The 27,224-nt window shown below is 39.6% G+C and overlaps 1 protein-coding gene across 1 annotated transcript in view; it reads right to left on the bottom strand.

Annotated features, from left to right (window-relative positions):
• C1H9orf85 (chromosome 1 C9orf85 homolog) overlaps positions 1-27,224 on the bottom strand; it is a 53,996-nt gene that overhangs the window by 22,547 nt on the left and 4,225 nt on the right. Inside the window, exon 2 of the mRNA XM_059247617.1 lies at positions 371-477. Within this exon, the coding sequence (XP_059103600.1) occupies positions 371-477 (107 nt within the window). The remainder of the gene's footprint in view (positions 1-370; positions 478-27,224) is intronic.

Here is a 27,224-nt window from a genome sequence, read left to right as displayed (position 1 = left end):
GTCATTAGCTGGAGGCTGGTCTAGATCACACAGGGACACACCCTCTCAAAAAAAATCATAAACACAATCTATAGTAAATACTACTACTTAATCAGTGAAAAGTAAGATTTTATAATAACTAGGCTTTTCCCACTCTTCCTCAACTCACCTACTAGAAAGTTTCTATAAAAATTGGATAAAACCATGAGTCAGAGAATGATTAATCTACTTTTTCATCTGTCTGCTTTCATAAACTAAGACTTGGCATTCAAAATGAAATTCTATAGAAGAGGAGAGGATTGTTTTTATTTTCTCTCAAGCTTATCTAAACACAATTTTGAGAATTAGAAAATGGACACTATGACACACGTATCACTGGGAAAGAACTCACCACTTCTTAGGCTTTGACAATGGTTTGTACTTGCTGTATTTTACACGCCACTCAAGAACTTCTTTGCAGCGCTGACACACTCCATCATGAAGTTTGGCATTAATTTTCTAAAAACAAATAAAAATACATAAATTAAGAATCACATCCATAAGCCAATATGGCAAGTTCCATTAAAAAGGTTCATGGGAATGTTTTAAAAGTAACCTTGAGTGGGCAAATGTCTCAGCAGGTGCTTGCCAACAAGCCGGAGGACCTGAGTTCAATCCCCTGGACCTACATGGTTGAAGGAGAACCAACTCCTGCAAGTTGTCTTCTGATTTCCAAGTCAATAGTTCCTAACCTGCCAACATGTTAAAGAGTTTCCAAGGTGACATTGAGAACATCTTCCTCATTGGACCTGATGATATGGATATTGGATAATTAAGACACATGGATTTTACTGTTTGTAAACTAAACCTACATAAAAATCTAATAAGAGAAACACAGGATTATTATTTTAACAATTCAAATTCTACCAATGACTCTGAATTAAACTGAAAAATCAGAATTATCAGTTTATTTGAGATGGCAGTAACTGAAAGTTAAGATGTGCCAGTGAGAAGCAAGCAGGAAGCCAAAGGGTATTTTGTTTCTTTTTTTCTCCTATGTAAGGAAAATGTTTTACAAAGGTTCCTTGGAGGCCCAGCCTTAAACAAACAGAACTCCTCCAGCTCTCTTGGTTTTTATGAGAATACAACATGAATGTACACATGATGTAAACATGGACAGCTAGTAAAGAAAGGTCTTTATGAGGAAAGAAAACATTTAAGACATTATCAAAATGTGTTTGTATGAACAGGCAAGAGTTTAAATATACCCTAGGTCCTCTGTAATAGTTTCGTATCTTATGTAAGACATGTTCACATGCTACAGGATTTAGGTTCTGAGAATTCTCTCATTTCTTTTGATGAAAGAGGAAGGCTGGTCTTTGCCCATTGTTGGAAAGGATATTTGCCATTGTAAAGGACATTTTCTTTTCTCTTTTTGTTTCCTTGGTAAAATTTCTCCAAGGGGAAAAAAAAAAAAGCACATCACACACGATGCAGATTCTTTGGGTGGCTATTCCATAATGAGTTAAAACACAGTATTTAGACTAGGTCAGCTGAAGCAAACAACTGGAAAGGCCCTGCTAGCCATAAAAGCTGATGAGGGGGGCTGGAGAGATGGCTCAGAGGTTAAGAGCACTGGCTGCTCTTCCAAAGGATCTGGGTTCAATTCTCAGCACCCACATGGTGGTTCACAACTGTCTGAAACTCAAATTCCAGGGGATCTGGCATCCTCACACAGATATAGATGCAGGCAAAATCCTAATGTACATAATAAATAAATAAATCTTTAAAAAAAAAAAAAAAGCTAGGGGCTAGAGAGATGGCTCAGCAGTTAAGAGCACTGGATGCTCTTCCAAAGGACCCAGGTTCAATTCCAGGCAAACCCACATGGTGGCTCACAACTGTCTCTAACTCCAAGATCTGACACCCTCACACAGACATACATGCAGCCAAAACACCAATGTACATAAAGTAAAAATAAATTAATTAAAAAAAATAAAAGCTGATGAAGGTGAAGTAATCTGACAAAACTTTTATTATAAGAGAATATATTTCAAGGGCATTTTCAACATCCATAAAGTATGCTTTAAATACTTAATGTCTCAGCTGAACTCTCGTGAAGAGTACACCGTTACTTATGAACTATGTATGGGTTTATTCTTTCCTTCCTTCCTTCCTTCCTTCCTTCCTTCCTTCCTTCCTTCCTTCCTTCCTTCCTCCCTCCTTCCCTTCCTCCCTCCCTCCTTCCCTCCCTCCCTCCCTCCCTCCCTCCCTTCCATCCTTCCTTCCTTCCTGGCATAGCAACAGATAGACCCAGACAAAGCAAGTTTAGCATATCTCCCTCTGCTCACTGTCACCATGCTGTACTATAGACAAAGTTCCGTGCCCACACCAAGCCCCTCTGCTCACTGTCACCATGCTATACTATAGACAAAATTCTGTGCCCACACACCAAACCCCTCTTCCTCTACACCCTGGCACTTAGTTGACCCATACAGGGATAGCTAAGAGGGGCAGACTTCAAATTCATAATTTGTCAATGGTCTTACCTCATCTGCTGCTTGAAATATCTTACAACTTGTATTTGTGTCATTTAACAATTGTAAGACCACGTTAATGGATTTGAACCAAAGTTACAATGTGAAACAAACTTTCTAACTAGAGTAAGTATCTGAGGATGCAGGAAATTTCATTAGCTGCAATTGTAGTACATTAACACACACTGCTTGCCAACCAGGAAGCATTAGCTGGTTTCTTGTTTGTTTCTCTATACAATTTCTGACCAGTTCATCTTGATTTATGAAGCCCTGCGTAATTTGGAAACTGGTTTCCTTAGGGTGGATCAACTGCAGAACAAAACAGGTCTTTGTGGGAACTTGTTCTGAGTGATTGGTAGTATAAACAGAAATCTTGCGTAGGGGTCACGTAACCAACTGGAACTACTATACAATTAACTTGGTTTTTATGTGTTAAGAAATGAATAAGGTTGGCAACAAAGACTATGTTCACTTAAAAGTACATGCATACAGAAAGAGGGCAATTCCAGAGAGGTGAGCAGAGACAGCCAGATCCTACTTCTAGGAATTGTTCCGTGTCGGCCAAAGGAGATGGCAGTCTTACCTCACACACTCCTATTTATGTCTAATCCTCCTTCGGCAACTTGTTTTAGTATGCCCCTCAAGGTAGACAGTCACAGGCTACTGTGCAAATATAAATTAAAACTTGATTTATGCTGGGTGGTGGTGGCACACATCTTTAATCCCAGCACTCCAGAGGCAGAGGCAGGTAGATCTCTGAGTTCTAGGCCAGCCTGATCTACAGAGTGAGTTCCAGGAAAGCCAAAGCTACACTTAGAAATTCTGTCTTGAGAAACCAAAATAAATAAGTGTGTGTGTGTGTGTGTGTGTGTGTGTGAGAGAGAGAGAGAGAGAGAGAGAGAGAGAGAGAGAGAGCGAGCGAGCAAGTTTAGTTTATAAGAAAGATCAATCCGTTCAACAGGCCGCTTTCTAGATTTTTTATTTGTTTTTCTGTTTTGAGACAAAAGTTTTGCTATGTATCCCGGGTTGGCCTTAAACTCATGACAATCGCCCTGCCTCAATGTCCTAAGTGTAGGGATCACAGGTATACCCCAGCACATGTAACTTCTAGATTTTTTAAAGGAGTAAAACTGTACATACTTAGGAATTAGTTGCAGAGAATCAGGTACAGAAAAATGAAATGAATACTTCTTAAAAGTCAAAATAAATGTAGCACATCAAAAGATACTCCTAGTGGAACATAGAGATAACGCCTTAAAATGCCTTTGCTTATCAAGCCATACCAGCATATGTTACCATGTAATTATCTCTGCTATGAATAGCCCATTGCCAGACAACCAATCTTCCATAATGGAATCCCAACTAGGAACTGGGTGAGCATTTAGAGTCTTGGAAGGTAACAAGAGCAAAACTAACTACAACATGTATCAACACGTAGATGAGCCTTTCACAAGTTAGAAAGTATCACTTAACAGAAAGAAATACCATTTGGAAGAGGAAAGGAATTTAAAACAACTAGCAATTTTTCTTTAGGATTTTTTTGGTATGAGGTAATTATTTCAGCAGTGCTGAAATCAAAACAATTGCAGATATCGTGTTTCATTTCTCTCAATTGGAAAAAAAATTCTTAAAGGAAAATGTCTATTCCAATTGCTGCCAACAGGGATCACCATAGATGGGCCTGGCAACCTTGCTGCAGGTAAGTAAGGAGTTTTACTCTGAGATAGCTAGCTACATTACTGCTACTCTGGAAATAGGAACCTTTATGTTAATTATATTTAAAGTGCTCTGTGGGGGCAGGGCAGAGACTGGAGAAGGAGGGAGGGAGGGAGGGGGAGAGAGGGTGTGTGTGTGTGTGTGTGTATGTGTGTGTGTGTGTGTGTGTGTGTGTGCTTGCTCTGGTATTGGGGAGTGACATCCTGATTGCATGTGTTATTCACATAGGCATGGCCTCAGGCCCATGAAGGAATGCCAAGGCCTTCTCCTTGGGGTGAGGATGAAGCATGAGAAAGCCTTAAATCCTCTGGCCATAGGTCTATAAAGAAGGCCCTGTACATCACAAGACCATCTTGAAGAAATATTACTATCAACTGAGCCCTTCTACCACGGAAGTGTCAAATCTGCACAAAAGTTGAAACAATCTGGTGTGGTGGTTCATGCCTGTGATTTAACACTCAGGAGACTGAGGCACATGCATTTAAAGCCAGCTAGACTACAAATTGAGACTATCTCAAAAATATATGTGTATTTATGCATGTCGATGAATATATGTATATGTACGTACATGGGTTGACTTCTACATCTAGCTACAGGCAGAATGCCTAAAAACAAGCACAGAGTTTGCCCCTCCCCTTTCCATGTGTGTACATACTTGCAGAAAGTTAGACACGGAGGCATTTTTCAAAGTAGCCATACATTTGTTAAGACCCAGTTTTTCCAAATGCCTTTCAGAACTTGAAACTGTAAAATCTATTTTGTCTTCAAAGGCATGCAGCACGCTCACTGCGGCTTGAGTTTGCATTTCTCTACCATCACAGCGCTGCACTTCCTTTCTGCAATGCAATCTCTTGGTTGAAGCATCTGCTTACAGTCTTCTGCCCAGCTGTCTTCTATCAGACTCTTCATGTTCTGTACTTATTCTGAATATCAGCCCTTTGTCATATAGATGCTTTGAAAATATATTCTCACAACCTGAGCTTTTATTACCCCCATTTTCTTAGCAGCTGATGTCTTTAAATTTTAATGAAGAGCAAGACAGTAAGTCTGTGAATTATGAATTATACTTTCTATCTAAAATCTAAGAGACTTTTGTTGGAGAATAACAGAAAATTTCCACTTGTTTTCTTCTAGAAGTTCAGCAATTTTAACTTTTACATTTAGTCTATAACTCATTGTGAGTTCACTTTTGTATACAATACACGATACTAAAGGAGGTTCTTTGTCAATTATACGTAATGTCCAATTGTTCCAGCACCACTGGATCGCCTCTGTATTTGCATTAAAAAATTAAGTACATGTGGGCTTTCTCTGCACTCAACAAACATCCTGTCATTAATATATGTGACCATTCTTTCTCCAATACCTCGTCGTGATTATGGCAGCTTTACAGTAAGATGTGAATCACTACCGAGTTCTCTGATTTTGTTCTTTGTCAAAATTGTTCGACTATTACAATTTCTTTTAAATTTCTATTTAAATTTAAGAATGTTTATTGATTTCAACAACAAAAAAGCCCGCTATGGTTTCGATTGGGATAAAACTGAAAATATAAGTCAATTTCGGGGAGAAATGGCATCTTAAATATTGAATTTTCTTTTAAAACAATTTTTTACATTCTTTTATTCATTTTGTGTGGTGAGTGAGTGAAGGATGCTGCATGCCATGGCACGCATCTGGAGGTGAGAAAACAACTTTTGGGAGTTTCTTTTCTTCATCCACCATGTGGGTCCCAGGGATTGAATTCAGGTTGTCACACTAGGGGCAGATGACTTTGCTTGCTGAGCCATCTCATGAGCCCTGTCCTGGTTTTATAATACATGAATACTGCATACCCAGAATAAACCATAGTTCGTTATGATATTATCCTTTGAATTCACTGGTTTCACCATGCTAACATTTGTGGGAGATTTCTGTTATGTCATAAGCAATATACATAGTTAAGTGAGTTGTTTTTTTTTTTTTTTTAATAATTTTGCCTAGTTCTGGTGTCTAACTTAAGTTACTAGGAAATTCATATACAATAGCTGAAAGGACTTAAAATAGGTTTTATATACCTCAAAATACTACATTAAAAAACTTACAGAGAATGCATTCAAATCCATAATTTTAAATGTTTATAAATACAAAATGGTTTAGTCATACTTCCACCACCCTCAATAATTTGTATTAACTAAAGAAACTCCTCATGGTATATAGCTTGCCCCCAGCTTGATTATACTTAGACATATTTTAGGATTCAACTTTTTTTTTGGTTTTTCGAGACAGGGTTTCTCTGTGTAGCCCTCGCTGTCCTGGACCACACTCTGTAGACAGTCTGGCCTTGAACTCAGAGATCCACTAGCCTCTGCCTCCTGCTTTAATCTGCTGGGACTAAAGGCATGTGCCACGACCGCCTGGCAGGATTCAATTTCTTATGTAGATAAAATGACTGGGGCAGGGAGGAAAATTCTCAAACGTCACACAGAAGTATTTCACACACTTTCAATAGTCTATAAATGCCTCTGTCTCTGCCGCTAATCCCCCGTTGGTATTTTTGTTGTACATTAACAATAGTATACACTTCTGTAAGGTTATGGCTAGAATGTATTACTTTAGAGACGAAAATAATTTTATTGATCATATTTAGATTTAAGACGTTATACACATTTTCCTATGTTCACAAAAAAAAATGTATGCTCATTTTTGTACAACTTAATCAATTCAGGACACCAAGACTGTTTACTTAAACATCAGAAAAAGTGCTTGCTGCACGGGCATGAGGACCTGAGAGGGATCCCTAGCACGTGTAAAAAGCTAGGCTGGGGGCACACCTGCAACCCCATCACTGAAGCACAGACAGACGGATTGTAGGGTCTCACTGGACAGACAGCCTAGACAATCTAGTCCAAGTTCAGTGACAAACACTGTCTCAATAATATATTAATAGTGTGAAAAAATGACAGAGAGAGAAGACACATGGCTTTGACTTCTAACCTCCACATGTGCACACCCACAAATACAAAACATACTTACACGTACATGCACACACTCACATATATGTAATATGCATATATACACAGGTACAAATTTTCAAACTAGCTTGTTTATTTGCTTGAGACTGGGATGTATATGAGTCCAGGCTAGCGTGAGACTCGTTACGGAGCCCAGTACTCTTGTGATTCTCCTGCCTCGTTCTCCCAGATACTGGGATTATAGGAAGTGTGCCACCACATTATAGTTTTAATGTGATGATGAGAATTAATCTCAGGATTAATTGGGTAAGTTACTGAGTCTTACTGAGTTTATATTTTACTATTCCAGAAAATTAGTCAGTAATATGATTAACCCAGAAATACTTCTCAAGTGAATTCTAGTAATGAAATATCTACAGAGAAATGTAATATAGGTAACTATTAGTTTCCATTTTTAAAGAAAATGATATTTTTTGAACAGTATTAGAGATTAGCTATAAACATTATGAAACTCCTATTTCTGCAACACTGTTAATTAGAGATTAGCTATAAATATTTTTAAGTATTATTTTTTTAAAAAAAGCCCAGTCTCCCATTAGCAAAACACTCTAGTATTCTAAAATATCTAATTTGTATGTATGTACCAAATACATAAATGTTTGGTTTTTAGCATGTATCATTTTAGTTAAAGATATCTAAAGCATAAAGTGAGGCACACCTCTATTGTGGCATGGAATAACATTTTCCACAAAGCCCATCTTTCTTTTATTTACTCTAAATTTATCACAAGTCTAAAACACCAGCAGGAGAGAGGCAAAAATGTATGTCCACCACTTCTCAGATGCTCCTCTCGCTCAGTGAGCCTCTAACCTAAGTCCTTTCTTAGAAGCCAAGAAAGAATGTCGATTCCTCTCCCACTTTCCTTGTTTACTCAACATCATCTGGAATAATAAACAATCCCATTTTCACCAGGAAACTGAATATAAAATGAGTTTGGGTCACTCCAAACAATGGGCTATTCTCTCACAGTTGGCAGATCTATTGTCAGTTGCAATTAAACAGAGAGTGCCTGTGCATAAACTGGCTTATTTTGGCAGCAAAGTACACAATTCCGATTTTCACTGAGAACTTCACCGAAACGCTCACTTCAAAGGCACGCCACTGGCCTGCAGGTGGGAAAATGTGCTGGGATGTTCTCCTGGTAGAAGAAACCCACTACAACCACTTCATTTAACTCCCATTTTATTCCTCGGGTGTTGGGGATCTAAGGGCAGCACCTTGTGTACTCAGCAACCCTCTAGCACTGAGCTGATGATCCCCAGCTCTACTCACTCATTGGTGAGGAAAACAAAGACAGGACGCAGAATGTAACGAATACTTTCAACCTGCTTCACCAGCTGGTTGTTCCCAAGCTACCTTCACTACTCACTCCAGGACATTTTCAGCAAGAAAATCATCCAAGAAAAACTGCTCTGAATAGAAACAAACAGTTGAAGTTCTAGCTTCATGGGGCACAATCCTTTTCTCCATCAGATTTCACTGTAAACATTGGCAGTGTCCATAGTTCCACTTGGGAATGTTTTGTCTTTCTCGAAAGTCAGGTTCATCTTAGACGGAAGGGCCTCAAAGATCTTCAACCCATCTCTCCTTTCAGGATCCCTGGCTGAGACTTCCTGGTTTAGTCATGGACTTCCTCTTTCTCAGGGCAGGTGCCTGTGCAGTCATCCTTTGTTCTCAGACTGTTTACTCAAGGTCAACAGAATGCATAACTTCAGCATTACCAACCAGACTCCAGTTCCAACTGATGTGATATCATCTGATGTGGCCAATTGCACAGAAGGTAGCAGGTCTCCTGCAGAAATCCTTGATACCTTCAATTCCCAGATTCAAAAGTAGTCACTATCCTAGCAATCAGATCTATTCCTTCTCTGTCCCAAATGTCATCTTTGAAAAGGCTCCTCTATGGTTCCAGTAAACAAATTCCAGGTCACTTTTTACTCCTTCATGGCCTTGGCCAGGGATACTAAAGAAAAACAAAAATATCTGCCAAAGTACTGCTGTACTCTGTGAATTTATTGCTATTCAATAAAGTTTGATATCATAGAAATGCCAGGCATGTTCATCTATGTTTCTGACCCAGCACGGTCAGAACAATTGTAAGGCTCTAAATTTGATCCTCATCACTTTAAAGCAAAGCAAGTGAACAACAACAAAACACAGGAGGCCAGGAACTTAGAAAAGGAAAACCCAATTACCAAGAGTTGTTTTCATTGTAAAGTATCTGTCATATATATATGTGTGTATATATATATATATGTATGTATGTATGTATATATGTAGTGTTAAATTCCTCTTTTGATAATACCATACATCTGCAGAACTCTTTACATTCTGCAAGTTGTTATTAAACAGTGACTCAATCTCTCTTCCCTCAACCCCATGAGCTAACATTCTTTCTGAATACTGGCATTACTTTAAGTGCCTCATACAAATGGAAATACACAGTTTTTGTCATTTTTAATTAGTTTATTTCACTTGGCAGTATCCTCAAGGGTCACAGATGCAGAATACCTCAGAATTTCTGTCCTTAAAAATGCTAACAATGTTCCACTACTATGTTAATATACTTTGCTTATCCAGTCATACCTCTGTAGGCTTTTCTGACTCTTCTGTCTTAGCTGTCAGAAACAATACTGCTATAAACAGACCGAGCTTTCAATTCTTTAGGGCACAGAATCAGATGCAGAGTTTTAGGACCGTATGATGATCCTGTTCCTAGCTTTTTGAAATGTAGCACTGGCCCATACATCTTTATGCTAATGCCACACTATTTTTATTAGCTTTGCCATCATTTTTGAAATTGAGAAATGTCAGTTCTCCTTCTTAGTTCTTTTTCAAGATGCCTTTGGTTATTTGGGATCCCTTGAGTTTTAGAGTTTTTCGTTATCTGTACAGATATCCCTGGACCTCCAAATTGGACTGAAGTGAATTTGTAGACAACCTCAGTAGCACTGATATCTTGATATTAAATCTTTCATTCAATGAATATGAACATGAGGTATTTTTCATTTATCTAATGCCTTCTACTTTCAAATCCAGCAATGGGTCACAATACTCACTGTGAATCTTTTCTGTTGTTAGTTAATTCTACGTTTCCATTCTCCACCAAACTATTATAAAGGAATTATTTAATTCCCTTTTCAGAGTACTAATTTTTAGTGGCCAGACATGTAGCTCATGTTGGTGCATGGACTTGTTTCCTGCTACTGTGCTGAATGCATTTACTAGTTTTAACTGATGAAGTCTGGGGAATTTTCAACATATAGGGTCATAACAGCTATTAATAGAGTTACTTTTACCTCTTTTTAATTTGTGTGCATTTTATGTCCCTTTTCTTACATAGCTGTCCTGGCTCCAACTTTCAGCACTAATTGACAAAAGCAGACAAGCAGCAACACTTTACAGAGCCAGGTTTAGGCTGGGTGTGTTGGTGCATATCTGTAATGCCAGCACATGGAAGGCTAAAGCAGCCTCACACACACACTAGACTTTGTCCCAACAACTCAGAGCAAACAAGCAAACAAACAAGTAAACCAAACCAAAAACCCATTTATAATTTCACAGCTAAGTTGCTGCTCATTGGGGGATTTTTATAAGTGGCTTTTTTATTTTGAGGGAGCCTTTCTATACCTAGTTGTTGAGTGTTTTATTGTATGAGTTTTGAATTTTGTCAACTGCTTTTATAACTTCAGTTCCAATGGTCATACAGATTTTTCTTTCATGAATTCTGTTCATGTGGTACAAGTGCTGAATTATTCTTAGATTCTAGCAATGAATCCCACTGGACATTAATGTTTAATCCTTCATTATTTACTTACTTACTCATTTTATTTTTATTTACGTGTGCATGTGTCTGTATAAATGTATGCTGTGGGAGTGGGGGTTATCCACAGAGGCCAGAAGAGGGCGTCAGATCCCCTGGAGCTGGAGTTTCAGGCAGTTGGGAGCCAATTGATGAGGGTGCTGGGAACTGGACATGGGTCCTCTGCAAGAGCAGTTCTTAACCACTGAGCCCCAGCCCTAGCCTATCTAATCCTTTTTATATCCTGCTGAATTCAATTTGCTATCATTTTCTTTTGCCTGAGGATTTTTGCACTGGTGCTTATAGCTATCATATTGCCATGATAAAGTGCAGGCAACAATAACCATAAGTGAAAAGGACTCAGCTTAGTCCACAGTCCTCAGCTTGTTGATTCTGTTTCCATGATGAGGCAGTAGCATGTGATAGAGGATATTCACTTTATAGAGAACAAGAAGCAGAGAATTAAAAAAAAAAAAAAAAGACATGGTATAATCCCCTAGTGACCTACTTCCTTCACCTACATACCACCTCCTAAAATTTACAGACCTCATTAAAAAACACCACCAGTTACGGGCCTAGACTTTAACACAGCCTAGGGCAGGACACTTCAGACTCCAGTGATGTCTTATTTACTATTCTATTGCTGTGATGAAACACCATAACCAGATGACTTATAAAAGGAAGCATTTTAATGGAAGCTTCCTTACAATTTCAGAGGGTTAATCCATAATCATCATGCAAGGAGTATGGCAGCAGGAAGATAGGCATGGTGCTGGAGAAGTAACTGAGAGCTCACATCTGGTCCACAAGTTGCAGTAGAGAGTAAGACTGGGCCTGGTGTGGGCTTTTGAAACCTCAAGGCCCACTCCCAGTGATACACCTCTTTCAACAAGGCCATACCTCTTAATCCTTCCTAAACAGTTCCACCATATAGGGAACAAACATTTAAACATATGAGCCTATGGGGGCCATTCTCATCAAAACCACCACAGGCAGTAGCAGAGCTCAGAAGAGAGACTGCTCTGTGGTTTTCTTGTAGTGTCTTCATTTGGCTGGGATAAGGGTAATGTCATCATAGAATGAGTTAAGATGTGTCTCCTGTAGGCTTGGGGAGATCAGTGAGTTTTCCTTTAAATGCCTGGTGGACTACCCCAGCAAAAGCATCAGGTCTAGAGTGCTTCTTCATTGGGGATTTTTGTTATTTCTGATTCAATCTTATCAACTATAAACTGATTCAAGTTTCCATTTCTTCATGATTCAGACTAGGTTTGGTACTTCTAGAATGCTGCCTCCTTCAAGTCAGTTGTTGAAAGCATCGTTTTATAATCCTTTTTAATTGGGTAGAATTTGCATGAAACTGCCAGCTTTCATTTTTGGTTATTGTCATTTGAATCTTTTTTTGTTGTCATTTAGCCTATGTAAAAGTTTGCCAATTTTGCTTTTATGTATATTTTAATAATTTCTTTTTTGAGATTAATATACTTATATCATTTCCCCCTTTCCTTTCTCCAAACCCTCTCTCATATACTCCTCTTTGTTCTATTTCAAAATCATAGCCTCTTTTTTTCATTTGTCATGGTTACATACATGTGTGTGTATGTTGCTAAATACATAAATATAACCTGAAAAATCTTTTGGTTTCATTGATTTCTGTCTTTCTTTTTTTCCTTTTCATTTTATTTGTCTCTGCTCTAATCTATTTCCTTCCTTCTGGTGGCTTTTGGGATGGTTTCTGTTCTTCTAGTTCTTTGCCAGTTGCACTGGGGACATGGAATGAATTTGCACGTGTGTTTCTGGCACAGTGCTGCTCAGGGTATTCATGGTATGTTATGATTTTCATCTACATATTTTCTTTTTCCTCGTGATTCAATTGATCTATTTAATACAAGGATATGTTTCATTTCTACAAATTCATGAATACTATTAGTTTGTCTTCTATTACTAATGTCTGACTTCACCATTATAGTCAGAGAAATTACACTGAGCAGTAGGATTTCTATCATTTAATCCATCGCATTAAGACTTAAGAAGAAGATGGATTTTGCTGCTGTGGGGTAGTGTTCCTTATGAGTTACAGGCTGACTGTGCACTTAAGGCTTCTGTTCCTGCTTATGTTCTGTCTAGTTGGATCCTTTATTCAAGGTCTTCACCAAAGGTGTCACCTGTTGCTAAGCTACTTCTCCCATCAAGTCTGTAGATTTTTGCTTCATTCAGTTTTAATGGTTCATTATTAGGTACATGAAAGTTTTTAATTATTATATCTTGTCATATTAGTTTTTAATGCAATGTCTTTTGTCTCTTCTAATTTTTTTATTTAAAGTCTATTTTGTCTGACATTTGCAAAACCACCTCTACTCTCTTTTGTTTAATATTTGCACGGACTATTATTTCCATCCTTTAACCCTGAATCTCCAGATAGTCTCTTGTAGACATTGTACAGCTGCATCACATTGTTAAATCCATTTCACCAATCTCTGCCATTTGGTTGGACAGCTAAACTCTATAATTTTTTTTTAACTGCTGAAAATCAAATCTAGAGCCTGCTAAGTAGTGCTCCACCACTGAGATTATCAATCAGCTCATTTATATTTTATTTTCAAACAGGACTTCACTAAGTAGACTTGAATTCACTCTGTAACTTCATTCTGCCAAGTAGCTTGGATCACAGGTCTACACTACCAGTATTCTACACTGTTGTACACTGCTCAGATATCTCAATGTAGTTATTTATAACAGGTACTGCACTGGTTACTTTTCTTGTTATGACCTGACAAGAAGCCACTTAAGTGAGGAAGGTTTCATTCTGGCTCATGGTTTGAGAGACTACAGACCACCATGGTGGGGAAAGCATGGAGACAGGCAGCTCCATGGCTGCAGGAATGTGTAGCTAGGTCTCTTAACCTCACATCTTGGCAGACAAGAAGCAGAGGGTGAACAAGTGTTAGTAGAATCAGAGATCTTTGAGGCTCATCCCTAGTGAACCACTTCCTCCAATGAGGCTCTATTTCCTAAAGGTTCCAATACCAAAATCTGGGGCCAAGTGTTCCAACACACCAGCCTATGGTAGACACTTCACATTCAAACCACAGCAACTATGACACCAGCATTCTTAATTGTTATCAAAAGAAACCCAGTGAACTAAATAAACTGAGTACAAAAGACTGCTACTATAAATTCATAAACCACATGCCTAATCCTTTATAAAAATTCTCCCTGCCACTTTTACAACATTCCTGTGGTTAGGGGTAGGCATTAATTATCCTCATTTTGCATATGAGAAACCTGAAGCTCAGAGAATTAAGAGATTTACCTGAAGTCACAAAATTAGTCAGGAACATCAGAGACTAAACTCATCAAAAGATGACTGAGCTTAGGGCATGGAATTAAGTTAAAAGTGGAAAGTGTCCCCCTACAGCTTTCAAGGTCTTCTACGTGTTAAGAATGAAACAATAGAAACCCTGCACCCAATTCTGCAGAGCACACACATTTCCACTTGTAAGGTGTTATAACTTGACCTTAAACTGCTATCCTGGAATGCTAGCTGCTTTGCTAATAGGGCCAAACCTAAGGGAACCTTTGCAGTATACAGTAAATTATTTCTGTAAAGAACATTCTAATTCAGAGAAGAAAGTATTATCTTCATTAAGCAATGTTCTAAAAGAGGAGGACTTTTATACCTGTTCACCATGCTGTTCACAGATCAATTCCCTGTGACAGCCAAACAATGAAGGGTCAGTAACAGTGAGCAATATGGACTAACCTGTGTACAATTCAACTGGAATGCAAAGAGCCCAACTCAAAACAGCAACATGGAAGTGTCACGAGGCAACACTCATGTTTTTATAGCCACTCATTAGAACTTAGTCACAATCTGAGATCTTGTCCAACCAGTAAGGTATGCCCCAAGTTAGTGATCTTTAAAGAGACAAACTAGTCACCATTGTTAGACAGGTTTTAAACAGACTGGAATACCCTTTCCTTCCTAATGGCATATACTAAGAATGTGTGAATTTAACTCTTTCACATAAGTAACAAACAAGCAAGCCACAAACCAAATGACTTACCTTTAAAAATAAATCTATGCATTAAGTCATACACTTGGGGGAATAATGAATGAGCAATTTCCACCTGGAAGCCAGCAACATCTTCAAAGATAATTGCCTTATTCTGATGACGTTTATGTCACTGACAATGGGGTGAAGAGCTAAGTCACCTGAGTGGGAAAAACTAGGTTTATTCTGTGATTCATTTGGTTTAAAACTCATTTCACATACGACTTCCCTAATTAATGTTCAGTTGAGAATATTTTCTTGTTGTTAAAAGAAAAATAGTACAAAGATATTTTTGAGCAAATGGATATATAAAGCCAAGAAAAAAAGTAGATTTTAATGAAGAATGAAGATTATCTATAATAACTACAGTACTACAACATTTTATTCCTGGAGTTTTCCTACATTTCCAGTTTGTAGTATAATCCTTTTCCTTGTCTTCTCAAATCATCCGTGTATGGAGTGAAGAAAGTGGTATTGTTATTTAATGTTATTCTAACTTACAGAGTTGATGTAACTCATCCAGGGCTATAGAAAGAGTGACTCAGTAGTCACAGCAGCAGACTGCTGGGTTTTTTCTGACTCCAAATTTAAGACTCTTTCCAATGTATCAACCTATAAATGTGTCACGGATTAGAATTAAAGATAGTATGTACCATGACCATCTCCACTCTTCATGGGAACAGGCACTGCACACGGTACCTCAGAGATCCCAAAGATGAATCATGTCCAGTCCTTCCTTAATGGTGCTTCATATCCACGGAGAAACTAAAGCAATGCATATGGAAGGAATCTGAAGAGCAAGCAGTGTCTGTGAAGGAGTTCCTACGGTGCTTAAAAGAGGTTGGCTGGAGGCTTCTTCAAACTGGGTTCTCAGGAGGGTTTAGACAACAGATCCAGGCTAACTCACAGCCTTCAAGACTCAAAAACTACCACCTCATGGCACTCAACTCCCCAGGAATAAAGCATCTCTATTGCTGCGACAAATCTGCAAGGCATTATACAATAGAAAACGCATTTTATGCTTTCTGAGACCACTGTTCAGCTCAAGTCTTCAAAAGGTTTTTGATAGAAGCCTACAGAGCTGTACAGACTTTATTCACAACACAAGCTCCTTTCGAGTGTTGCTTATACTGCTCCAGTCAGAGTCAAACTAGAAATAAGGCTCATGCACAAAGAGAACAGGAAAGAGAACTTGGAAGCCTTTCCCGAAAGGCATGTGACCTGATAAAGACAAATGAGGTAGTTCAGACAGCTGCTTCTACAGGAGGATACATTCCTGAGTTAAATGCTAGGACTGGGCTGGAGAGATGGACCAATGACTAAGAGCATGTACTGCTTTTGCAGGGAACCTGAGCCTGGTTCCCAGCACTCTCACTGGATTGCTCACAAGCCCCTATAATTCCAGCTCCAAGGGATCTGACCCTGCTGGCTTCAGTAGGCACCATCATACACGTACACATACCCACAGAGAGACGAAAGCACATGCATGTAACTAAAAAATAATAAAAATAAATGCTAGGATATAGGAACAACGTTGCACTTCAACTTTTTCTTTCCTGCACTTCCAGAAGCATACCAGGCAAGCAAGCACCCAATTAATGAGATATAACCCCAGCCCAGCATTTTAACTCTGTACTAACTCAACTGAAATTTCATTTCTAATCCTCAATTCAGCTATTTAATTTAAAAACAAAAACAATAACAAAATACCCCAGACACTTTTATTACGAGAAGTCTTCAGGGAGCTGGAAAGATGGCTTAGCAGTTAGGAGTGCATACTGCTCTCGTACACTGCTCTTGTAGAGGACCCAAGTTTGGCTCCTAGCACCTTGTCAGACAGCTCACAACCATCTATAGCTCCAGCTCCAGGGAATCCAAAACCCTCTTCTGGCCTCCACAGGCACCTGCACTCACATGCACATATACACACACAGACAAAGACACAAACACAGGTACATAATTTAAAACTAAAATAAATTTAAAAAACAATCTGCCACTCTCAGACCATCATGAGAATAGAAAGAAGCAAAGTGCTAGAGAGGTCCACAGAAATCCACAAAGATACCCCCACAATAGACCACTGGCAATGGTCGAGAGACAGCCGGAACTGACCTACTCTGGTGATAGGATGGCCAAACACCCTAATTGTCATGCTAGAAATCTCATCCAGTGACTGAGGGAACCGGATGCAGAGATTCATGGCTAGGCCCCAGGTGGAGCTCCAGGAGTCCAATTGGCGAGAAAGAGGAGGGTTTGTATGAGCGAGAATTGTTGAGACCAAGGTTGGAAAAAGCACAGGGACAAATAGCCAAACGAATGGAAACACATGAACTATGAACCAATAGCTGAGGAGCCCCCAACTGGATCAGGTCCTCTGGATAAGTGAGACAGTTGATTGGCTTGATCTGTTTGGGAGGCCCCCAGGCAGTGGGACTGGGACCTGTCCTCATTGCATGAGCTGGCTGTTTTGAACCTGGGGCTTATACGGGGACACTTGGCTCAGCCTGGGAGGAGGGGACTGGACCTGCCTGAACTGAATCCACCAGGTTGAACTCAATCCTCGGAGTCTTTGCCCTGGAGGAGATGGGAATGGGGGGTGGGCTGGGGGGAAGGTGGAGTGGGGGGGAGGAGAACAAGGGAATCTGTGGCTGCTATGTAAAATTAAATTAAAGTAAAAAAGTAAAAAAAAAAAAAAAAAAAAAAAAACTAATGTGCATTCTGTAAAAAAAAAAGAAGGCTCAGCTGATAAAGGTACCTGCCACCAAGCCTGACAACCTGAGTATGAGCTCCACGACATGCATAGTGGAAGGAGAAAACTCCCATGTACCGTCCTCTGACATCCACACATATGCTCTGGCACATATCTGCACACACACAAAATACAAACACACAGCTAAATAATAAATAATATTTTTAAAAAAGACCTCCAGTGCAATTGCTCATCCCCGTTTCTTATACAGTGACCTTACCGCCCAGCCAGCCCATCAATTCTTCCCTTCCTCTCCACCACGCTAGCAGGGACTCAAAGCCACAGCTGACAGTACGGCCTAACAAGTGCCTTGGCAACGCTGATGCTTCTTTGTTGTGGCATTCCTACTCCCCTAAAACAGACCCAACCTTCAGCCACCATTTATTTAGATTTCAGGGTGAGCTGAAATTTAGAACTGGATATTTTACTTCCAGCTCTGCCTCCCTTGTATAACTCACTACAACACTAATATTATACTTCACGTTTTGATACAGGCGCTTGTATATTTTTACCAAACTGGCCTCGAACTCACAATCCCCTTGCCTCAGCCTCTGGCATTACAGACATACATCATTATGCCTTGCTTCTGGGTGACTCTTTAACTCTGACATCTAAGTCACAGCCTAGAACTACAAAGAATTCAAAGTAAAAAAGACTCCCTTTATAATGATTTTTAGACACTGACCCATTGGCCATGTTGAGAAACCTGAAGCCTTGAACCCTAGGAGAATCTATGTGTTTTTTAGGAATATTCATCCCCACCCCTGTGAGCTAGTGAAACCTCACTCCCAACGGCATCTTCTCTGCCATAATACTCTTGTAAAGCTCTTGACAGATCCTTCTATCCGAAGTCTAGGCCTTTGTCAGTGTTTGAGGAAAGCTCCGTTCCCATCGCCTTTGCCTTCTGGGGTTAGTTCTTTACATAAACTGGTTGCTTAGCTAAGTCCTTCACATCTCAAGTTCCATCTCACTTTCATTACTTTGAACTTCTGTGTTTTAAACAATCTATCAGTATAATCCCCCAAATCACAAATGTAGACATTCTTCAGTCCTGTCTATGGCTGTCATACAGCTATCCTACCAGGATGGTTAAACTTCTGCAACCAGCATGCAGGAGTCTGATTTACAGAATTCTGTCCTTGTTTTGGGGATTTTAAGATGTTTTCAGTCACTGACAATATCAAACACACCTTCTCTTGTGGAGTCCTGCACAGCTTCTTTACCAGGACACAATAGATAAATTCCTCAGTTGTGCAACTCACAGTTGGAGTTTTCCTAAAATGCTTAGAGCCGATGAGTAATCTGCTCAACCCATGTATGCAAGCCTATTTCTGCACTACGCAATACAGTAGCCACCAACTACAGGCAGCTACTTTAAGTGAACTGAAGTTAAAGTTCCAGTCCTCAGCTGCACTGAGAACAGTACACGTGGTGACCACACTGGATGGCGCTGGAAAAACGACCCGCGGCACTACAGACAGGTCTACTGGGTAGTGCTGCACAGATGCTTCAGATCTGAGAATCACTACTGGCCTGGAAGTGAATTCACATTTTATAATCCCTGCCTTTGATTGACAGTAAAGCTTGACTTTACTTTGTACAGGATTCACGCTGCTTGCAGGTACAGGCATTCATTCCATGGACCCACCTTTCTGGGGCATTCTCCCACATTAGATAGCCATTCCTCTGACTTTGTTTTTGCATTCTTCTGAAATCCAACTAGAAAAATCTTGACTACCAACCATATTATATCACACAATTGTAAGTTTAGGAGTTGTCTATCTACTTTATGCCTTATGAATTTTCTTAATTTTTTATTCTAAAGATAGGATTTTATTATTGCTTATCTGTTTATTACATGTATTATAAAGGTCTCCATATTTAAACTATATAAAAGCACTTGTTCACCATGAGTGATGTAACCTTTGTCACAAGCCACCACCTCTGTGAAAAGTCTCAGTCAAACATATGTTCAATTTTCCAGCATTCTGCTTCCTCCTTAGTTCTCACCAGTCAGAGGACACACAGCCTCTGGCTTCATGACAGTTCTTGTCCTTGTGACACTCTCCATAACATTTTTTGCTAGAAGCATCTTTTTCAATTGTCTAAGGTCCCAGTTTTTTTTCTGTCATTTCATTGGGGTGGTGGTGGTTCACTCAGCCATTTTGAATTAGAAACATCAATAAAAATTTTTTTTCTAGACAGTAAAAACCAAGTCTTAATAAACACATCCCTAGGGAAACCTAAATTAGAGTTAGAAACCACAGTAAGCCATGACTTTGTTCAAACATCCCAGGGAACAGCTGACCATGGGCAGGATCAAATAACTGCCCATACATTCCACACATAAAAATAACCACAATGTTCTCTTTTATACAGATAACAGATGACAACTTACCCCATATGACTCCTACAACTTTATAAGAAACAATCAGTGCCATCATGTCATCCAGTTTATAAGAAACGAGATCATATTACTACAGAATCTTGTGATAAAGGCTTCTGATGGTATAGTGAACATTCACTACACAAGTATATACCATGATGTCAATCATATTACTCAAATTGATGACTTCAGTGACATGAGTAACTTCAAGACAAACAAGTCAGCCACCTGGTAGGAAAGGGCTGAGCATTTAATAACAAATAAACCTTCACAGAATAACAAAGCATTTAAAGTAATCCCTAGCTTAGCTTGGAATTTCAGACCCATGATGTTGTAAATGACCTACAATATCAAATGACCTTCAAAATGGGTTTGAGTACTATAAAGGTATAACAGAATTCTAATGATGAACCATAATTTAAAATACACAAACAGCTCCATCATCTACAAGAGTTCTTCCTGTTAATAGCATATGACTCCATCCAAACAAAAACAAACAAAAAATATACTATACAATTTTGTTCCCCCCAAAACTGAATATTTACATTAAATTTACAGTGTGAGCCTAACTGTTCCAACTAGAATAAACTTGCTAAGATATTAAAGAACTATCTACCATAAGGTTTTGAATTGTTCTTTGACATCCTGAAGATACAGGTAAATCACAAGATTTGGGATTTTAATTATGTATTCACCTCCAAAGCTATGGGACAGTCCAGGCTTAAAAAGGGACAAATTGGTCACTGCTGGAAAATCAAGTCACACACATTCTTTTTGGCCAAAGGAGGATTACTTGAAGCTATAATATACACATGAACAGTGAAGATCCATCAGGATGCTGTTCCACATCCACTGAATGCCATTTCTGTGGGTTCCCCAAGTTATGACACAAAGTTCATTTAAAAAATAGTTCAGATTTCCTTAATGGATACATTCAAGAAAGGGGGCTGATGTTGACTAGGAAAAATGGGTTCTACAAAGTTACATAACCTCATTTGTAAAAATTCACTAAACTGCTTCATGATCTATATACTTTTCTATATGTATGTTACATTTCAACAGAAGTTTATTAAGTAAAAACATTGCACATGTAATTTTTCTACTTTCAAATTTAGTTACTAGACTGAGATTAGAATGGGGGATACACATCCTACTCATTGTTTTCAGTGTTTAGCACACAATAGTGGCTGGACACAGGTAGATTCACATAGACCAGTAATCAATGATAATAAATCAATGGTTCCATTCTTTCATGCCACCTCACAGGACTGCTCCTACAGTACATATTATATAAATGAGGTTTTGTTTTGTTTTGTTTTTAATGCTGGACCCTCCATCAGTGGGCAATAGATAGCATTTATGTATATGTGTGAGGAAAAGAAAGAAGTCAAGATATGTGTACTGGTAACTAATAAGACATGCATCATATGCATGGTGAGGGCAATACATGTGACAGGTAAGGAGAGCTATTCCAAACACAATGAGCCAGAAAAAGCATAACTGAGTCAGTAGCAAATGGGCATGGTGAACATCTTAGTAAGATAAAGGACTGGAATACCATTTATGAAAGCTTAAGACCAGGTCAGGTTTGAGATGGGCATTTTCACAAACTTACCAAGCACTTACAGTACAGATGAGCCCACCAGGACCGTGAGAGTTCAAGCAAATTGCTCACAACCATCACACAGCTAGTAAACATACCCAAATAAACCTAGAGAGAGGCTTAAGCCGCCGAGGCCTTCAATCCTATGCTTCTGCCACCAGATAATGTACTGTCTCCACTTTGGCAATAGGCATAAATATCTGCTTGTATTCTTGTTTTGGAATTACTAGGAAAAACAAAACATCTTTCACATATTCTTAGACCTTTGGTCATTTACTTGAGTATTTCTGAGTCAGGAACTCTTCCTCAAGATAATAAGGAAGTCCTGTTTTCAAAAGACTGCATGGAATAATATTCTTAGTCGATCCTTTTAATTTAGTTTCATTTTCAGATTAAACTACCAGGAGTGTCCAACCTTTGACATGATGGCATTTACAAACTTTATACTCTGGAACCACACAATTGAGTCACACACACAAAAATCAAACAAAAAAATAAATTATGTTTTAAGTAAGTTTGCAATTTTCTGTTGGGCCACATTCACAGATCTCCTTGGCCACATGTGACTTCATGGTCTGGACATACCTGAAATTGACCTAGAACTCATAGTCACCAGTTATGGTTTGAGTCTGCAATATCCCCATAGGCTAATGTTTTGTATGTTTGGTCTCAAGCTTGTGGCACTATTTTGAAGGTTGTTGAGATGTGACATAGGATCTGACTATGGTGAAGTAGTCATTAGGAGTGAGATCTTCAAAGTTAAATTCTTCTCTGGTGTCTTAGTTAAGGTTCCATTGCTGTGAAAAGAAATCATGACCATGTCAACTCTTATTAAGGAAAATGTTTACTTGGGGCTGGCTTACAGTCGAGAGGTTTAGTCCATCATAATCATGGCGGCATGCAGGAAGACATTATGGAGAGGTAGCTGAATGTTCCTCATCTTGATCCACAAGCAGCAGGAAGATACTGTCACACTAGGCCTGGCTTGAGCATTTCAGACCCCAAAGCTCACCCCCATTTCCTTCAACAAGGCCACACCTCCTAATAGTGCCACTCCCTATGACCAAGCATTCAAACAGAGGAGTCTATGGAGGCCATTCCTATTCAAACCACCACACCTGGTTCTGGCTACTGTCTCTGTTCCTGGTCTACCCTTATGTGAGGAGCCTCCACCACCCACTCCACCTGTCATGAACTAATCTGCTCCAGTCATTATTTCCCTGCCACAGTGTAATGAAACCGCAGTGAAACTGAGCCAAAGTGAATCCTTCATCCCTTCAATGGTTTCTGTCAGGTAATCTTGTCACAACAATGCCAAAGTAACTCATATAGTACAGATTCTTCCATCTGGTTCTACTCAATTTCTTACTCTCTAATCCCCAATCTTTCTCTTGGAGGATTATAATTTATCAGTTATTCCTTTTTTCCCTTTTTATTTTTGAATTACAATGGTCCTATCTTTGTCAAAGCACTTAGCACAGTCAAATGTATGATATTTACTGAATACCATCTGTGTACATGTCTACAGCCTCAGTATTGCGGACAAAACAAAAATCATGGCCTGGAAGACAGCTCAGTCACAAAGGATTTTGGAACTGATCCTCAATACCCATGTAAAATTCAGGTGAGGCAGAGTGTGCCCGTAAGCCAACACTGGGGATTCCTGAGGCTGAGCAACACATCTAACCAAAATGGTGAGCTTTAGGCTCAGTTTTCAAAACTGTTTTCAAAAATAATGTATGGGGTTGAAGAGATGGCTCAGCAGTTAAGAGCACTGGCTGCTCTTCCAAAGAACCCTGGTTCAATTCCCAGCATCCACGTGGCACCTCACAACTGTCTGTAACTCCAAGATCTGACATCCCTATACAGACATACATGCAGGCAAAACACCAATGCATATAAAATAAAAATAAAGAAAGAAAAATAATATATGTAAAGAGTGACAGATTAAGATACTCGATACATATGCACCCACAATAAGCATACCCATGCACATGCAAACACACCTACCCTTGTTTTTGTGTCTCTTATATCCTAAGGTAGGCTATAAATAAAAACAGTATTAAGTCAGCAATTATGAAAATTAAGGACTTAAGTTTTGTTGTTAACTGAAACACGGTACATTAGAACAAGCCTGAGTTAAAGATAATTCTTATAGTTTTGGTTTTAGGAACTGCATAATGGTGGAGGCATTAATGAAGCTAGAGAACACTGCTGGGTAAAAACACTAGAGGGGACAAAAGCAGTTCTTTCTTTGCTACTGCATGCTTCACTCAAGAGCAGAGGTCAAGCAGGTCACCAGACACTTAATCCTGAAGCTCCACAGAGAGGCTGAGCTGGAGGCTGAGGTCCAAGAGTTATACGTACCATAGATAGTACTTTAAGCCATGGGCCAAAGGCAGTGAAGAATGGTTTCTTGACTGTTTACAAGGCAGTAACTACTGGGTGATAAACACGAGAACTGGATACTATTATTTTTTGTAAATAGGCTTCATATAATAGGACAGTCTTGGGTTCACAGCAAAATGGAGAGGTACAGAGCCCTCTCATTTACCCACTACCCCACAATGCAAGCCCACTCCATTACCAACATCCTCAGAGGTGTAAAGAAAGAGGTGTTTCTTTACTGTTGATGAACCTATACTGACATACACGGAGCACTCAGACTTGCTTTGTATTTATTACTATTGTGTGTATGACAGTGTGCTTATGTGGGCACACTCATTCCAAGGAGTGCATGTGGAGGTCAGAGAACAACTCTATAGAGCTGGTTCTTTCCTTCCACCGTGGGTTCCAGGAACTGAATTCAGGTCATCAGATTTGTGCAAACACCCACTGAACCATTTCACTGGCACCCAAATGACTATTTTTAACCAACAGTTTCACAAAGGCCATTGACCTAGTCAACTGTAGTTTTTGCCCACTAGACTATACAGCCAAGGATGTGCCTAAACCACTGGACTATACAGCCAAGGATGTGCCTAAACTTCAGATTCTTCTGCCTTTACCTCCCAAGTGCTGGAATTACTGGTACATGCCAGGATACTGTTCGTGCGTGCTGGAGACCAAACCTAGGACTTTGTGCTAGGCAAGTACTCCACAAACTGTGCCATATCTCCAGCCTCTCTCAGGGATATCTTTAAAGAAACCATAATAATCCAATAACAGAGAAACTATTATTGGTGAAACTATTAAGGGTGGATGAGTAATTAAGGAGTCTTGTGCCTTCCAATTGCTAGACAAGCAAGAGAGGGTGAACTTAAGGTACAAAATGAGGGCTGGCCTTAGCGAATGTCTTATTTAACTTTAACTGACTGTTACTTGGCATAGCTTCAGTTGAGGAATTATTACCCAGCTTAGACTGGCCTGTAAAGATGTCTGTTCGGGGTTGACTTGATTGTTAATAGATGGAGGAGAGCCTAGTCTACTATGAGTGGTCCCAGTCCCTGGGCAAGTAGTCCTGTGTTGTAGAAGAAAGCTAGCTAAGCATGAGTGTGTGAGCAAGCCAGAAAGCAGCATTCCTCCATGGTTTCTGCTTCAAGTTCCTGCTTAAGGACATGCCCTGACTTGTCTCAATGATGAACTCCAACCTGAAAACCAAATAAATCCTTTTCTCCCTAAATAGCTTTTGTTGTTGTTTTTCAAGACAGGATTTCTCTGTGTAGTTCTGGCTGTCCTGAAACTTGCTCTATTGATCAGGCTGGCCTCAAACTCACAGTGATCTACCTGCCTCTGTGTTCTGAATGCTGGGATTAAAGGCATGCACTATCATTACCTGCCCCCTAGATTGCTTTTGGTCAGAGAGTTTTATCACAGCAACAGAAACCAAAGTAGAACAGGGAGAGACAGGCATTTCATCTTTGCAATAAGAAAGTACAATATATAGGACAGGTACGAGTAGTTTGTTAGACGTAGTGATAGAAAAGTAGGAAGCTGGACCTGAGCAGGGTTTAAAGTCTGTCAAGGGTGTGCCACGGGAGAAAGAAGGCAAGGGGGCAGTTAGAGCCTGACTCACAGATTGGTAAGGACACCTGAGAATACAAAGTACAGTGAAAAGTGAAGGGTTAACAGATAAAAATAGCCAGTGAGATCAACAACAACAAAAATGTGTGTGAGGGAAAAGGATGTAAAAATATGTAAATAAATGCTAGTCACTTTTTTTTTTTTTTTTTTTAGTTTCTGAATAAGCCAGGTATGTTAGGGCATGCCTTTAATCCCAGTACTTGGGAGACAGGCAGGTGGATCTCTCTGAGTTTAAGGTTAGCCTGGTCTACGTAATGAGTTCCAGGATATAGAAAGACCCTGCCTCAAAAAAAAAAAAAAAAGGTCGTGAGTGGAACTGTTACCAGCCACGGTAAAGGTTAGAGTCTGACCCTGGCAGTAGACTTCGGAGGAGTGGAGTCTAAAAGCTGAGGTCAGATGCTGGAAGGATTACCCCGTGGTACACAGTGATTAAGCGATACTAAGTATGTTGAGAGGGACTGTGCCATGGAGTAAGTCAGGCACCAGTGAAGAGCTGCAAGTAGGTTGGCCACCTGGAGGGACACTAGTCCGACAGTATGTGGTTTTCTAAAACTAGACTTTTGATTGAGGAGGAACTGACTAAGGCAGCACAAGGGAGAAAGGTGAAGATGGGGGGGGGGGAGCAAGAAAAATGTCTTCATTTGTGAGGGAAGGGCAGGAGGGGTAAGAAATTTAAGAAATGCTTATTTCAGCACCATTTCTACTGATTGGTACTGAACTATACATTCCGGGAGGCAGAGGAAGGGCTACCGGAGGGCACTGTAAGGTTGGAGGACCACATGCACTCAGGATATGTACCAAACCAACCGAAATGTCATGATTTCCCAGTGGTTATTGCGGAGCCAGCAAAAACAACAACCATACACAAGCCCAGGGCCTTCTGATTACAGCAGAGTTCAAAGTTAAGAAGCACACGGAGAACTCATTCCGAGAAATCAACACCGAATCCTCCCCAGCACCTGCCTGGGGGCCCCATCAAATTCTACCAGGCCTCATCTTTTCAAATCCCCACCATCTCCCTCCCTCACAGTGAAAGATTAAAGCTCCTGCATGTGAACTTCTGGGAAACAAAGCACATGGCTCAGACACCTCTGCTCTGAGGGTCATCTCGGGGTCACATTGCTTCTAGTGCAAACAAAAACACAAAAGAAAAGTTGGTCATGGTGGCACAGGTCTGTAATTCAGGTTACATAGCAGGCAGAAAGAGCCAAAGTTCACAGCTTATATATCGCTGGATAGATACACCTGTGAGACTGTCTCAAAATTTAAAAAAACAGCTGGGGCGGTAAGAATCCCCAGTACTGTAGGGGAAGCCCCACATTCAAAAAAGAGCTTTGAAATGACTTGTCCTCTGAGTCTCATCATACAGCTCTAATTAATGGAC

The sequence above is a fragment of the Peromyscus eremicus genome, chromosome 1 (assembly GCF_949786415.1).
Source record: "Peromyscus eremicus chromosome 1, PerEre_H2_v1, whole genome shotgun sequence".
Classification (NCBI taxonomy): Eukaryota; Metazoa; Chordata; class Mammalia; order Rodentia; family Cricetidae; genus Peromyscus; species Peromyscus eremicus.
Note: the sequence above shows the minus strand (reverse complement) of the source record. Positions and strands in the feature narration are given on the sequence as shown.